Source organism: Corvus moneduloides, chromosome 3, assembly GCF_009650955.1.
Source record: "Corvus moneduloides isolate bCorMon1 chromosome 3, bCorMon1.pri, whole genome shotgun sequence".
NCBI classification, from domain to species: Eukaryota; Metazoa; Chordata; class Aves; order Passeriformes; family Corvidae; genus Corvus; species Corvus moneduloides.
In genome coordinates, this window is record NC_045478.1 from 15,829,726 (window position 1) to 15,843,097 (window position 13,372).

Here is a 13,372-nt window from a genome sequence, read left to right on the forward strand (position 1 = left end):
CCAGAGGGGAGGCAAAAGCAGAGGCAGGACCAGGCAGCCAGAGTGTACAACAACAGCAGAAACCACTTCAATTCTCTTAACCTTCTTTTAGGTTAGACTCCCTTTTATATGAAATATTCTGGACTAAAAGAACTTAAATTTCAGACATGACCTTTTCTGACATAGATTACAAAACCTGTTCAATTGTCTTACCAGCAAGACAAACCCATTAGCTTGACATTTATAAACAAAACTCTGATATGATCCTAAGCAACGATGCACCCATGAGAACAATGTAGTCACAGACACTACTCTGTGATTAATAGTCTTTAATCTCCTTTCAAAAGTCCCTGCAGTATAAACCTATTAATAGTGGGCAGCAAAGTAGGAGCTTCATTACTTTAGCCACGCTGCTGAGTAGTAGATACCTTCCTATATGAGATGGAGCTCAGGGACTAGTCAAAAAAAGAACACTCAAATGCAGAAGGCAACCGGCAACAATGAAGAAAGTCAAGGAAAAGAATAGATCAAAAAACAAATTTAGAGCATGCCTGTATTGGGTTGACCCTGAGTTGATGGACAGTCTTTAAGACCAATTACGCTTCTCACAATTTACATATTTAAACCGCACAGAAAGGCGGGACTTCCCCTTTTGTCGGAGGTCGCCTGCTGGAAGGTGGGGGGGGCTCCGAGCCTCCCGGCCCCGCCTGGCCGGGCCGGGGCCACTGCCCCTTCCCCCTTTCCCAACGCTGCAGCACGGACCCTGGGTCGCTGCGGGGGGACTGTCCCAGAGCCGCAGGCAGCTAAAACCAGCCATGGACTGCCACAGCTAAACCCATCCAGCGCGGCTTCTGGGGACAGGCGGGTCCCTCTCCTCTCCATGCGGAGCCGGCGGAGTCAACGGGAGCCGGCAGAGCCTCCTGTCTGCAGCCAGCACACTTCGTGCTGAACTGAAGAGGACACCACACAGCCAGCAGCACAAAGGGAGCGAGGCTTTTTCCCCACCGTAAAGCCTGAACAAGAACACCCTTCAACATGGCGGTTTCAGAGTCAGAGAGAAAGAGAAGTGAGTCACGTGGGACGGAGCTGAGCATGGCGGCGGGAGAAAAGAGGGCGGTGCCGCGATTCTGGCGCGCAGCTTAAAAGAAACCTTCTTGCATGCCGTGGTAAGAAACTGTAATACCACAAACTGTTTGTCTCTTTAATCCATTTGAAGAACATGGGGGGATGGAGTATCTTCGTGTGCCTGTGAAGATTGTGAAGAGTGCCTATGCCAGGCTATATAAAAGTAGTAAGAGGCTGTTAGAGACTTGTGGCGAAGAAAAGCCTTTGTGTGCAGGCCAAAATAACTTATCCTTAAAAAGATTAATAACCCCATGTGATGGCCCATGTTTTGCAGTGTGAAGGAACTGTGAGATTTTTCATGGGAGAGATGTTCTACACACAGCAGATTGTTTGTTTCCGGGCGGATCTGCTGTTAGTGGCAGTTTGGGAACCACGTGCAACTGAAGGAAAACCCTTTTTTCCTTAAGCATAAGAGAGAGACTTTTCAAGAACTGGAATACTGACTAACATCCCATGTTCTGTTATCCCTTGTGTGAGCTGGGTAAAAGGAGAGAAGTGCTGGAGGGGGGGGGGGATTTGCTTTAATTTTGTTTTGTTATTTTCTCTTTACTTTTAATTCTATTAGTAATAAAACTCTTTCATTGTACTGCAACTGTTTAAGGTTTGTGCCTGCTTTGTTTTTCTCCTAATTCTTATCTCACAGAAGGAAAATAAGTAAGTAATGAATATTTTGAACCAAAACCACTACATTTAATTGGTGTTTCTGCCTGGTTTCGAACTCAACCCGCTACAATGCCAGAAAGGGATTTCGACTAGTAAATTACCAAAAACTTTTACAGCTTGAAAAAATGAGACTCTAAAGGTTTCAATTTGCTTTATCAAAATGATTATCGTTACTATTGTTATTATCTGGAGGGCCGTAAAATATATAGGAATACATAAATATGGGGATAGAGTATGAAGGCTCATGCAGAAGAACTGGATCTAGCAGCTCATGGATTTCAGATTCTTCCACAGATACCAAATTTTAAAGGAAAATCTTAAGAAGATTCTCAGAAGGTAGAAATTGTGCTTTGAAAGGGATAGCCTGTGACACCTTTTGTTGCTAATTAGGTCAAGTCAAGCACCAGAGATAACAGCTATCTTGGGCTAGACACAGGACATGGGGAAAATAATCCTATGCACACAGTATTGTAAAAATGGTATTTCACAACAGAGGAATTATTGATGTCAAAATTAGTCTCCAAAACATTTAAGCCAATTTAATGGTCTAATGACCTAACAATTTTAAAGAGATTGTATGAAGATAATGGAAATCAGCCTGAGACTGTTTTCAGAAATACTGAAGCCTGACAAAGAAAAACCCAACGCATAAGACTTGGTTTTATGTTATTAATTTACTGTTAGTAATTCATGCCCTAGCTGAGATGGGGGATTTTGCAAGAGAAGAATTAAAGTGCTAGTGCTTGTAGAAAGAAAAAGTCAAATTTCATTATCCAGAGGAAAAAGGAGTTTTTGTTAGCTATTTTCAAAAAATGTTGTGCTCACATCTGAAGACTAATATAAAGTCTACTGTGTATTCCTTGTACTTTATAAGGAAAGCAAAAAAGGCATAAGCACTTATAATACCACACACACAAAGAACAAAAACCAGTTCAGTACTTACATGGAATACTTCAAATTCTGAAAGCTTCAGGATGTCATTAGTATTTTGTAACCTATACATAATTTCAACTTACTTGTCCCCTAGACATTCATGCCATTTTTAGGTGTCAAAACACGATAGTTTGTTACCTGTCTGTTTAGGTGCTTAAATACTTTTTCAAGTTGGGCCCTAAACTGGGAAATTAAATTTTGCAAATGCAATGAAATTCCTGTGCTATTGGAATGTTTTGTAATATGACCACTGTTCAAGCCATCTGGACATGGTCCTGGGCAACTGGCTCCAGGTGATCCTGCTATAGCAGGGAGGTTAGACTTCCAACCCCAACCATTCTATGATTCTGGACCTAAAAGTACCGCAACTCCACAAAAAATTTCATGCATGAAAAGCACAAAAATCAAAATTATTTTATATGTGAAGATTCAGAATTAAGACCCTACCCTGCTATTAATGGATGTAGCTTATTTAATGCACAGGTTCAGCTGAAGACAAAACAATGCATAAACTGTTCTAAAGTTAAAGCCATTGACTGGAGATGTTTCACAAACATGCGGAGAGTCTGAGGCGCCTTCCTTTGTAAAGGCAATTTTCCCAGTTCATGTTAGATCTGCTTCATGATCAGCAAATCTAAATATTTCTGATGTATTGAAACCAACTATTGACTCCATTGAAAAGAAGATATAACGCATGGCTAATTATAATTTGGCACCACATGGTCACGTTTTAAGAGGAAAAAGAAGACTAACTATAATTTCAGAAACAAAAATTCAAGCTACTGCATTTTACTACAGAACTTTATTTCCCAGTATGCTTTTTACCTATAGTAAAAAGCAAAGTTATTGAAATAATTATGAACATCACACTTACACATATATGTGTACAGAAAAATAATGCTGACACAAACCTGCAGCTTTTCATCCACATCATCATCACTTTCATCCAGATCTTCATGAAGTAACCGCCATTCATATTCTACATGGACATGAGAATTAAATCTTCCAGACAGTGCTTGAGTAAGCTAAGGAAAAAAAAAAAAAAGACTGTTGACACATTACGTGCAGTACATATTTCAAAACAATATATTTAAAATCAAACAAAGTCCACATATAGGAAGAATCTTGCTTTCAGCAATCTGGAAAGTTACTGCACTGAAGTAAGTTTAAAGAATTAAACTGTGTTACCAAATACAACAGGAATAAATCAAAAGTAACTAGACATTTCATCAACCATTGCAGATCCACGTTCCATTTTCTGATAAGCACCACCACATTGTATTTGCTTTGGTTTAGAAATTGCAATTCAAAGAAATTAAAACTGCAATGGCAGTTTTCTTGAATCAGAGTCACTTATTGAGAATCCTTGATCCCCCCTAATATGGGGGGGGGGATCTGGGCAACAAGATAATGGCCTTAATCCATGGTCTTCACCCATAAAAAGTACTTTAGTAATTAGATTTCAAGGAGATGTTGGACACTTAGATTCATAGAATCATTAGGTTAGAAAAGACTTTGAAGATCATTGAGTCCAGCCAAGAACCCAGCAACACCATATTCATCACTAAACCATAGCCCTAAGTGCCACATCTACACCACTTCTAAATACCTTCAGGGAAGGTGACTCAAGCACTCCCTTGAGCAGCCTGTTCCAATGCTTGACAACCCTTTCCAGAAGAAATGTTTCCTACTACCAATCAAAATCTCCTCTGGTGCAACCAGAGGCCATATCTGCTTATCCTGTTGCTTGTTACTTGGGAGAAGGGACAAATGCCCACCTGCCTACAGCCTCCTTTCAGGGAGTTGTAGAGAGTGATAAGGTCACCCTGAGCTTCCTTTTCAACAACCCAAAGAATCCCAGCTCCGTCAGCCACTCCTTGTAAGACTTGTGCTCCAGACCCTTCACCAGCTCTGCTGCCCTTCACTGGACTCATTCCAGCCCCTCAAAGCCTTTTTTATAGTGAGGGGCCCAGAACTGGACACAGGACTTGAGGTGTGGCCTCACCAATGCCAAGTGCAAGGGGACAATCACTGCCCTGGTCCTGCTGGCCACTCTATTGCTGATACAGCCCAGGATGCCATTGGCCTTCTTGGCCACCTCAGCACACACTGGCTCATGTTCAGCCAGCTGTTGACCGGCACCCTCAGGTCCTTTTCCACCAGGCAGCTTTCCAGCCACTCTGCCCCCAGCCTGCAGCACTGCAGAGGGTCGTTGTGACCCAGTGTTGGACACAGGACTTGGCCTTGTTAAACCTCATACTGTTGGCCTCAGCCCATTGATCCAGCCCATCGATCCAGCCCATCCAGATCCCTCAGCAGAGCCTTCCAACCCTCCAGCAGATCAACACTCCCACCCAACTTAGTGTCACCTGAAAACCTATTGAAGGAATCTTACTTGTGCACCTGTGACTAAAAGCTCAACAGAATCACCCCCTGGCCTCAAAAATTTTATAATTTCTGATGCATCTGAAGAAAAATACAGTTTTCTTCTTAAAAGCATGTAACTTTATGTAAGCATATAACTATTTCTAAGGATATAACTATTTCTAGTACACCACTATTGCATCTGGAATATATTCACTGAATATTCACCTGTAAACTGTTAAATGATCAGACATGAAATGCACACACAGAATGACACGATACTCACCAACTCTTCACAGTGAGTATGTTTTAAACGTTTAGCTATATCAAGTGGTGTCTCTCCTGCTTCATTTGCTATATTACAGCAAAAAAAAGAAATGTGTGATGAGAGGTGTCACTATTAACATGTCCATTACTAAAGACAAACCTGCAGATACATGGTGACGTACTAGACCAACACACTCGAAAACTCATCTCTTTCTTTCATAGGTAGGTCCAGCTCACATCAACCCCTCTGAACATGACAAGCAGGAGCAATTCAACATGCCACATATATATGAATGATAGCCATGAAATGGCAGGATATAACTTGACAACAAAACAGCAATTAAAAATCTAAATCTGTTTAAAAATTAAGTGTAATATATGTCAATTTTAAACTTAAGAGTGAATACTGATTCTTTAATAATGAAGATTTTATTTACAGAATCATGATAAAAAATGGAGGAGAAAATACACTTATTCCAACTTCACTGTTTCTTATCTGAAGCAATGACAAATAGGAAATCTAAGTACACATTACCCTTTTACCTATTTCAATAGAAGCCTTCCCTCTCAGCAGCAGTTTGAGGCACTCAACGTTGTCTGTTAGACAGCAATAATGCAGGGCTGTGCTACCTTTACAGGTTTGCTTATCTAGATTGCCACTATTGGAGTACAAGAAAGAAAAAAGGTAATTAAATTTAAGTTTTCTAAATTATTAAACCACTCTCCACTCTCATTAGAAGATTTTCAAAGAATAAAATTACATTTGCAAATACAACTTTAGTACTTAAGCATTTGTATTTATTTAGTACTTGCGTGACTTGACACAAAAGCAATGCCAATATTTAGCTTTCCATACACTTACCTGTTCTGCACTAAAAAGTCAACTATATGAAGGGATGTTCTATCAACTGACCTAACAGCAAGGTGCAGTGCTGTTTCGTCTTGCTCCTAAGAATAAAATGAAAAAAGACATTTGTTTCCTCTGAAGAAGAAGCAGAAATTTTAGTAAGACATTAATTAGATCAATTAAAACATGTCATTTCAATATATTCAAACATGGTACCATTAAAACATCCGTAAAGACTTACTGTGTCCCCTTCATTCCTTTAAAGTAAATAAATAGGCTGAAAACTAACAGATTATTGAATGATTTAATGTTTAATGTTTTAATAAATTTAAAATACGATAGTATTTGGAAACAATTTTATATTAAACTCTTTAGTATCTTCTGTTATTGTTAAATTACATCATTAAAAGGACATGCATTCAGAACAGTGTTTCAGATGTTATTTCAAATAATTTTTAATTAATGAATGCATATTGCACTTAGAACAATTTGTCTAATAAAATTTACAACACTTACATGGCCATTGGCCAGTGGAATTTTTTCTGTGAGATCCACGCCATCAGCATACACTTGAACTAATCCAAAAATGTCTCTTGATTTGACTGCTTCACAAAGAGCATGCAATTTAGCTGCATTGTCAGCATGCTTCTTTCTTGCGTATTTTCTCTCAATATACTTGGCAGTAATGTAATCTTTTCTTGCATTCCTGAAATTGAATATGATTTACTTCTATAACTTTCAGCAGAAGAGAAACATTAGCATTTCTATAAATACATGCAAGTCATTTGATATCATTCATTGTGGTAATTTTTCTTTTCAAATATGCATGTAACCATGCAGTCTCATATTTCAAGTATGAAATGTAGTTACAGAAAATGAATCAAATATCCAATCAGAAGACAGACAATGAATTTCTTCTTCCAAACACTGTGATGATGTTGAGATCAAGACTACCCAGCTCTATGTATAGAAGATACATCAAAGCTTTATAATGCTGGTTTATGTTGCCCTGCAGGTTTATGTTTATCTGACTCGGTACTCCTACACATGCTGGAAAGGGATGGAAGGCATGGGATACAAAAAAACCCCCAAACAAATCCCAAAAAACACCCCACAAACTATCTTATAACTCTGCACAGACTATCGAGGCCTTGAATTAGAATTCACAACAGTGAGTATGTTCTTTAAACTCTTCACCACAACTGTAACAGGGAGGATGTGCTGGAGCTTCTAGTGAGTAAGATGAAAACTTAGTACACCTGACTCAGCACGAGTTACCACTTTTTGCTGTTGATGCCCAGTAACACATCTACTCCTCTTCCCATCACAGCAAGACAGGAACTTGCATGCCCTCCCAAAGGCATAACCTCTTACCAGCTCTTGGGATGTACACAGCATTGCACAGAAGACATTTAACAAAGTCATACTTTACCACCTAGATACCATGTAATGGGCAAGAAGTAAAAAACCCCAATAAATGATAATAAATTGGATCAATGGATAACTCTTGTTTATAAAGCATTTGATAGTATTCAGGTTCTCATTTCAAAAAAATAGCCCCAAATTTGATAAGCAGAGTTATCAAACTAAATGATCTTTCTAAATACAAATTTTTAGAAGTGTTCTTATTATATTGATTTAGAATATGGTAAAATTATCAGTAATTTTACTTATTAATATTAATACTCTACATTATTATTAATAGTGGCAGTCAAAAATTATCTAGACTGTCTTGTTTAACGCTGTTTTTGTCATAATGCTGAAAGTCAACATAACGTAAAATCAGCTTCAGCCAAGGCAAATTCTTCTGGGTTTGTTTCTGCATTGTTTACTAGCTCTTTCATGATGAGTAGTATCCAGCCAAGTAGGCAGCTGTCCTTGCTGTATCTCTGCCATCCCTGTTCAGTGCTTTCGAGGAATTCAGTTAAATGTTCTGTCTTCATTCCACAGAGTTACAGACTTCGGTCCCAGGCGTAGTTTCTAAATGCTGTTTGTATCTTTCAGGTAAATATGCACCTTATTACAATTTCTATTTTGTTTTCAAATAGCACAAAATTAATTGCTTTGGTTTTAATCCCTGTCCTTGAATGTCTTTAAAGTTCCCAGCAAGTCATGGTTAATTTGTTTCTGTCCCACAAACCATGATTCAAAGAGTTAGTAAGATATTCCCTACTATTAGGGAAGATACAGTCAGATAAAACTCAATAAAACAGACATGCAAATCATCAGAAGAAAGGTTTACTCCTTGGCTATAAGACCATAAATAAGACATTACACACAATCCATGGCCTGCCAGTGCAAACCATAATGGCACAGCCTCTTAGCAATATTAAATTAAATGCCTGCCTTTTCAGAAGTAGTGGCTTTTTACTTACATATCACTGCTTGGATTGGGTTTGACCATCTCATCAACTGGCAGACAGAATTCCATAATCTCATTAAATCCAGCATTCCCAATATTCTTTGCAAGCTGTTAAAAAAGAAAATCCCACAGCTCACTTAATAAACGTGTTCAGTTATTGGCCGCACACATAACAAGAGGAGGACAAGGGAAAATGAGAGCTGGGACCCCTTATTTCTTGATCTGCTGCTACGTCAGCAGTAACAAACAGATTAGGTACTTTCTCTGGGTGTGAGCTTTCAACTGGGCTTTAGCACATGAACAAGTAACTGCAGAATAATCCAGCAAGACACCAGTTCATACATTAAATGCAAATACTTTGTGCTGGGTAAGAGCACATGTATGAACTGCCACAGAGCAGCTGAAAAGTGGTAACTTATTTGTGTAGCAAAGCTGAATACATTTTCTTTCTTTGGGGATTAAAGTTCTCTTCTAAAATAATGGTAAATAATTAATGGGCTAAGTATTTGTGAAGTCCTTCAATTTTTAATCTGAGGCACATTTCTATGTCAAACAGCTGTGTTCTTTTAAAAAGCAACCAAGGATAAAAAGACTTGAAAACACAGAAAATATGAAGCCTCTACTAATTTGTATTCTAAGATAAGAGAAAGTTTACAGTAGGACAGTATGTTCCAGAAGGTTCCGTTAAACGTCAAGAATTAAGCTTTCTTAAATTATGTTTATCCAGAGACAACTTCAGGATGGGAACATCTTGCTAAAGTGACAAAAATATACTTGTGTTAGAAGTATTTTACAGTACTATTTTTAAGTTAATAAAAGCAATTTGATTACCAGAAGTTCAGATGTTCCCAGCACATCTAATGTAAGCGACTGCATTCTGGAATAGTGAACACCAAGTTCTCTATGAATTCCTGAGCATTCAATGCAAGTTAAAATTCCCAAATTTGTTGAAAGCCAGGTAGGATCTGAAACAGAAAGCACCCACAGAATTAAAATTTATTCAGGCAATTATTTCATTCTAGAAAATGTAGAATACAGAAATTAAATTCTGCAAAATAAGATTCTTGTGCATTAATTATCTTTTTTCTTTTTTTTTTTTTTAATGTCTTTACATTTACTCTACCTGGAAAAAAAACCAGGATTTGTTTTAATGCTGAAAGAAGCGAAGTCAAAAATTTTTATTCTATTTTTGTGAAGGACATTTCTATCCAAGGGGGCTCCTCAACTACTCAGTATGTCATTCTTCAAACAACTTTCAGGAACTGCATTTTCCCACCACCAATATAACAGTGTCACATTCTCAACTGGTAATACAGGTGCAATTTAAACTGAAATAACAATGTTTACAGGGTTGGGGCTCTTGTGTACTTCAAACAGACTTTAGACTAAGTGAAGCAGAAGTGATTCAGAAGTGCACATACAGCACACACTACAAGATTCTCACTCAACGACTTCACAGATACTAAGGCTCATCCCTCTTCTTTCATAGCCCTTGGCTGTCTTTTCTCCTGGTATTTTGCATTTACTACATCATTCCCTCATCTTCCAGTCAATTAATTAATTTCTGAAGATTTAGACAGCTGAGTAATTCATTTGTTTGATAAATATTTGTTAGTTGCCATTTACACTCTCCTTTTTCAAAACAGCAGGCTTGACTCTTCCCGTAGTCTTACACAATTATCTACTGCCAGAAGTAACTATTGATTTGTAAAGTGCATAAAGCATCAGAGTTGATGCTTTCAGCTACAGTTTCACATCAAAACCCCCTGAATCCTGCAGTGCCCCTGTAACATAAAAGAACACAGGAAACAGCAGGATTTAAAAAATAATTTGAAGAGGGTTAAAGGCGAAATTCATTGATCAACAAAACCAGCACTGCAAACCATAGTCAGCAGGCGCATTCTTCTCAAAATGAGTACAGCCTTAGACATATAGACATATTCCCTGTCTCACTTAGTCAAACATGATTAAAAAAAAAAAGTGTACTAAGAAAATGCTTCAAGTAACTTACTTGAAGCTGCTCAGTTTTACCTAAATCTTATATTATTAACCCATATTTTATGTAACTTCATTTGATTTATGTAAACAAAAGCTACAATTAGCAAAATACATAGCAGAAAAATAAGCTTCTTAGTAACTTCTCCCCTCTGACAATAAGCATATAGCAAATCAATCTCACTAAAGTAGTTCCAAGTAGTTCCATTAAATTGTTAGCATATTCTACTATGTGTATAATTTTTGTGAGATAATGAGTAAAAGTGAAAGCATAAAATATTAGCTTAAATATTCTCATGAGACCAAGAATTTTTACCAATTAACAATATGCTTAATTGAGTCACCTTGTGCTCCACAGTCACAACAAACATCATTTCCAGTCATCCTCTGGACTTCAGATATAATTTCTTTTGTCAGTTCCTGGACAATATTATTTTCTCCTGTGTTATCATCTCCTTTGAATGCATTATTTAAAGCTTCCTCTTTGCTGTTTTGTAGCACAGATGTCCATCTAAAATGGCAGTAATATTTTGCTATTAAGTATTTTGGCACTTCTGAAGTTCAAAGTAAGTCTCAGTAGAACACCAGTGTCAAAAATAAAATTATCAAAGTAACTCACATTTGACATTCCTGTTCATCCTCTGCTTGAAAGTGGTATGTTCTGTCGTCTGCACAATAAATAATTCACATACTGATTAAAAAAAATTATTGAAAAACTCATCTTGCAGAAATCTCTCAATGAAATCTAAAATTAATTGATTCCTGAGGTCTCTATTCTCATCACTGGAGTGTGTTGACAGAAAAAATGTCTATTTAACAAGTTTCACCTTACTACCTACAGTTTATCTATTATTACATCCATGTTTACATAAGGTGGCTTGCTGCATTTTAAACAGAAGTTGTTTTCTTCAGTGCTGTGCTTTTATCGCATGAGCAGCAGGAGAGCAAAGGAAATGTTCCATGTTCTGGATATAACCTCCGTAATCACAAGTTTAAAGTTCTGCTGGGGGGAAGGGGAGTAAAATATAGAGTCCCTATTTGAGTTTATCTGTGTATGTAAGAAAGATTTGATCAAATGAGTTCTTAAAACCCAGTAATCACAAATGGCAAAACAAATCTGCCAGACACAAAGTCCAAACTACAACCAGCGTAAGACCCAAGCTGTTTCAATTAAACCAAGCTCACAATTTCCAGTTTACTACTGTTTTTCTAATTCTAAGCATTGTCATCATACTGTACTACTAGAGAAAAAAGCATAATACATTTTAAGTCTGTGGAGCAAATGAGATATGATATAGTTTAATGACCGAGTTGGAGAGAGAATAGTTGAGGTAAAGCTACTGGCAAAAAGATATTGTAAGACAAAAATTTCTAAAGTTTGAAAAATATTCAGGCTAAAAGGTATTAAAAGATAGCTTCAAGCATGGAAAATACTAAGACAGTGAAGACATATGAAAGAACAGAAAGGAAAGTGCTACCTAAAGAGATTTTATCTTGCGATGATAACAGCAATTTACATTTTGTAAAGAACAAGGAGGTTTTTTTTAACTCTCCAGTAAAATGAAGTGAACAAGTCATCTGGAGAAGGCTAAGAGGCCAGTTATGCCTTGTCAAGTGTGTGATAACATTGCAATAAGCTGATACTGGGCAAAACATGACACAGTCATCAACAAAGAAAGAAAGCGCAAAAGTAAAGAGGGAAGCCCAGTTGGTTGAGCAGAAATTTATCAGCTGTGTGTTGCACACGAGGATTCAAGTCTATTCACATAAGCAGCACAGCTTATATTTACAAATGCAGAAGAACTTCATGCTTATGTTCCTTAAATAAAGGAACAAATGAGGAATACATATGTATTCTTCTCCCCAGATAATCTGAGATACCTATTTCAGAAAAATATCCTAGTGAGGAAAAAAAAGGAAACATTCTACTACACAATTTCGTATCATCCCCTTCCAATACAAAAATTATTCTGTTTTGGTGGGTTTAACATGTAGATTCTTTATCTCACCTTTATATCTATTATGAGATAACAAAACCAAAAAATGTTTTCAGTATTTTCTTCACAGTTGCATAGTAACCGCCAGAGTTAAATTTTAAAAAGTTTTAAAAGCATCTTTTGATCTTGTGCAAAAGGTGTAACTTTTCAAGATGATCAGCTAGGACATTTTCAGCATGAAGAGTGAGGTCACAGCAAAAAATAGTTATTCTGCTGTAAGACAGCAAAAAATTATATAGAAAAAAGGTATGAAGACAACTTTCAAAAACAAGTGGTTTTCCAAAGAAACAGACACAGTTAGTTGCATTATGCTAAAATAACTGAAATGTCAAATTGTCAAAGGAAGAGCATTTTATAAAGGCAAGCATTCTACAATGGCAAAAATGTTCAAGTGCATTACTGACACATCTACAGAAATAATGCAAAATTCTGCTATGAGCTGCAAGTAAAAAGACCTGAACAACAAACCTACGTGATATGAGGTCAAAACACTTTTTCTCCTCTGGGTTTGTTTTCACTTGGCAGGTTAACAGATTGAGCTTTGCTGGAGGTCGGTTAGCCTATTTGAAGATAAAACATATACATTTTAGTATATCCATACTGACTGAGCCCGGCAGATTGAACACACAGGATAACATCCCGCTGGCCAAAAAGACTTGACAAATGGCTGTTTAATTTTTAAGGTCCCCAGGTTTTGATTCATGTTTTCTTCTGCATCATGGTTCGTAAACCACTTGTATTTGACTATTTTGTTTACTGGAAACTGGATAGACACTACAATTTTGAAAGGAAGAAGGGTAGAATCTCTTCAATTACCAGTAACCAGGAACACTTACCTAA

General features: G+C 37.3%; 1 protein-coding gene across 5 annotated transcripts in view; it reads right to left on the reverse strand.

The window, feature by feature from the left end:
* The window catches only part of ASAP2 (ArfGAP with SH3 domain, ankyrin repeat and PH domain 2), a 94,501-nt gene that overhangs the window by 15,896 nt on the left and 65,233 nt on the right, over positions 1-13,372 (reverse strand). For all 5 annotated transcript variants that reach the window (XM_032104309.1, XM_032104315.1, XM_032104311.1 and 2 more), the window contains 10 exons: positions 13,005-13,092; positions 11,155-11,203; positions 10,880-11,046; positions 9,372-9,505; positions 8,554-8,648; positions 6,695-6,884; positions 6,194-6,279; positions 5,875-5,990; positions 5,351-5,418; positions 3,612-3,725 (listed from right to left, as the gene is read on the reverse strand). In XM_032104309.1, coding sequence (XP_031960200.1) covers positions 3,612-3,725; positions 5,351-5,418; positions 5,875-5,990; positions 6,194-6,279; positions 6,695-6,884; positions 8,554-8,648; positions 9,372-9,505; positions 10,880-11,046; positions 11,155-11,203; positions 13,005-13,092 — 1,107 coding nt within the window. The remainder of the gene's footprint in view (positions 1-3,611; positions 3,726-5,350; positions 5,419-5,874; positions 5,991-6,193; positions 6,280-6,694; positions 6,885-8,553; positions 8,649-9,371; positions 9,506-10,879; positions 11,047-11,154; positions 11,204-13,004; positions 13,093-13,372) is intronic.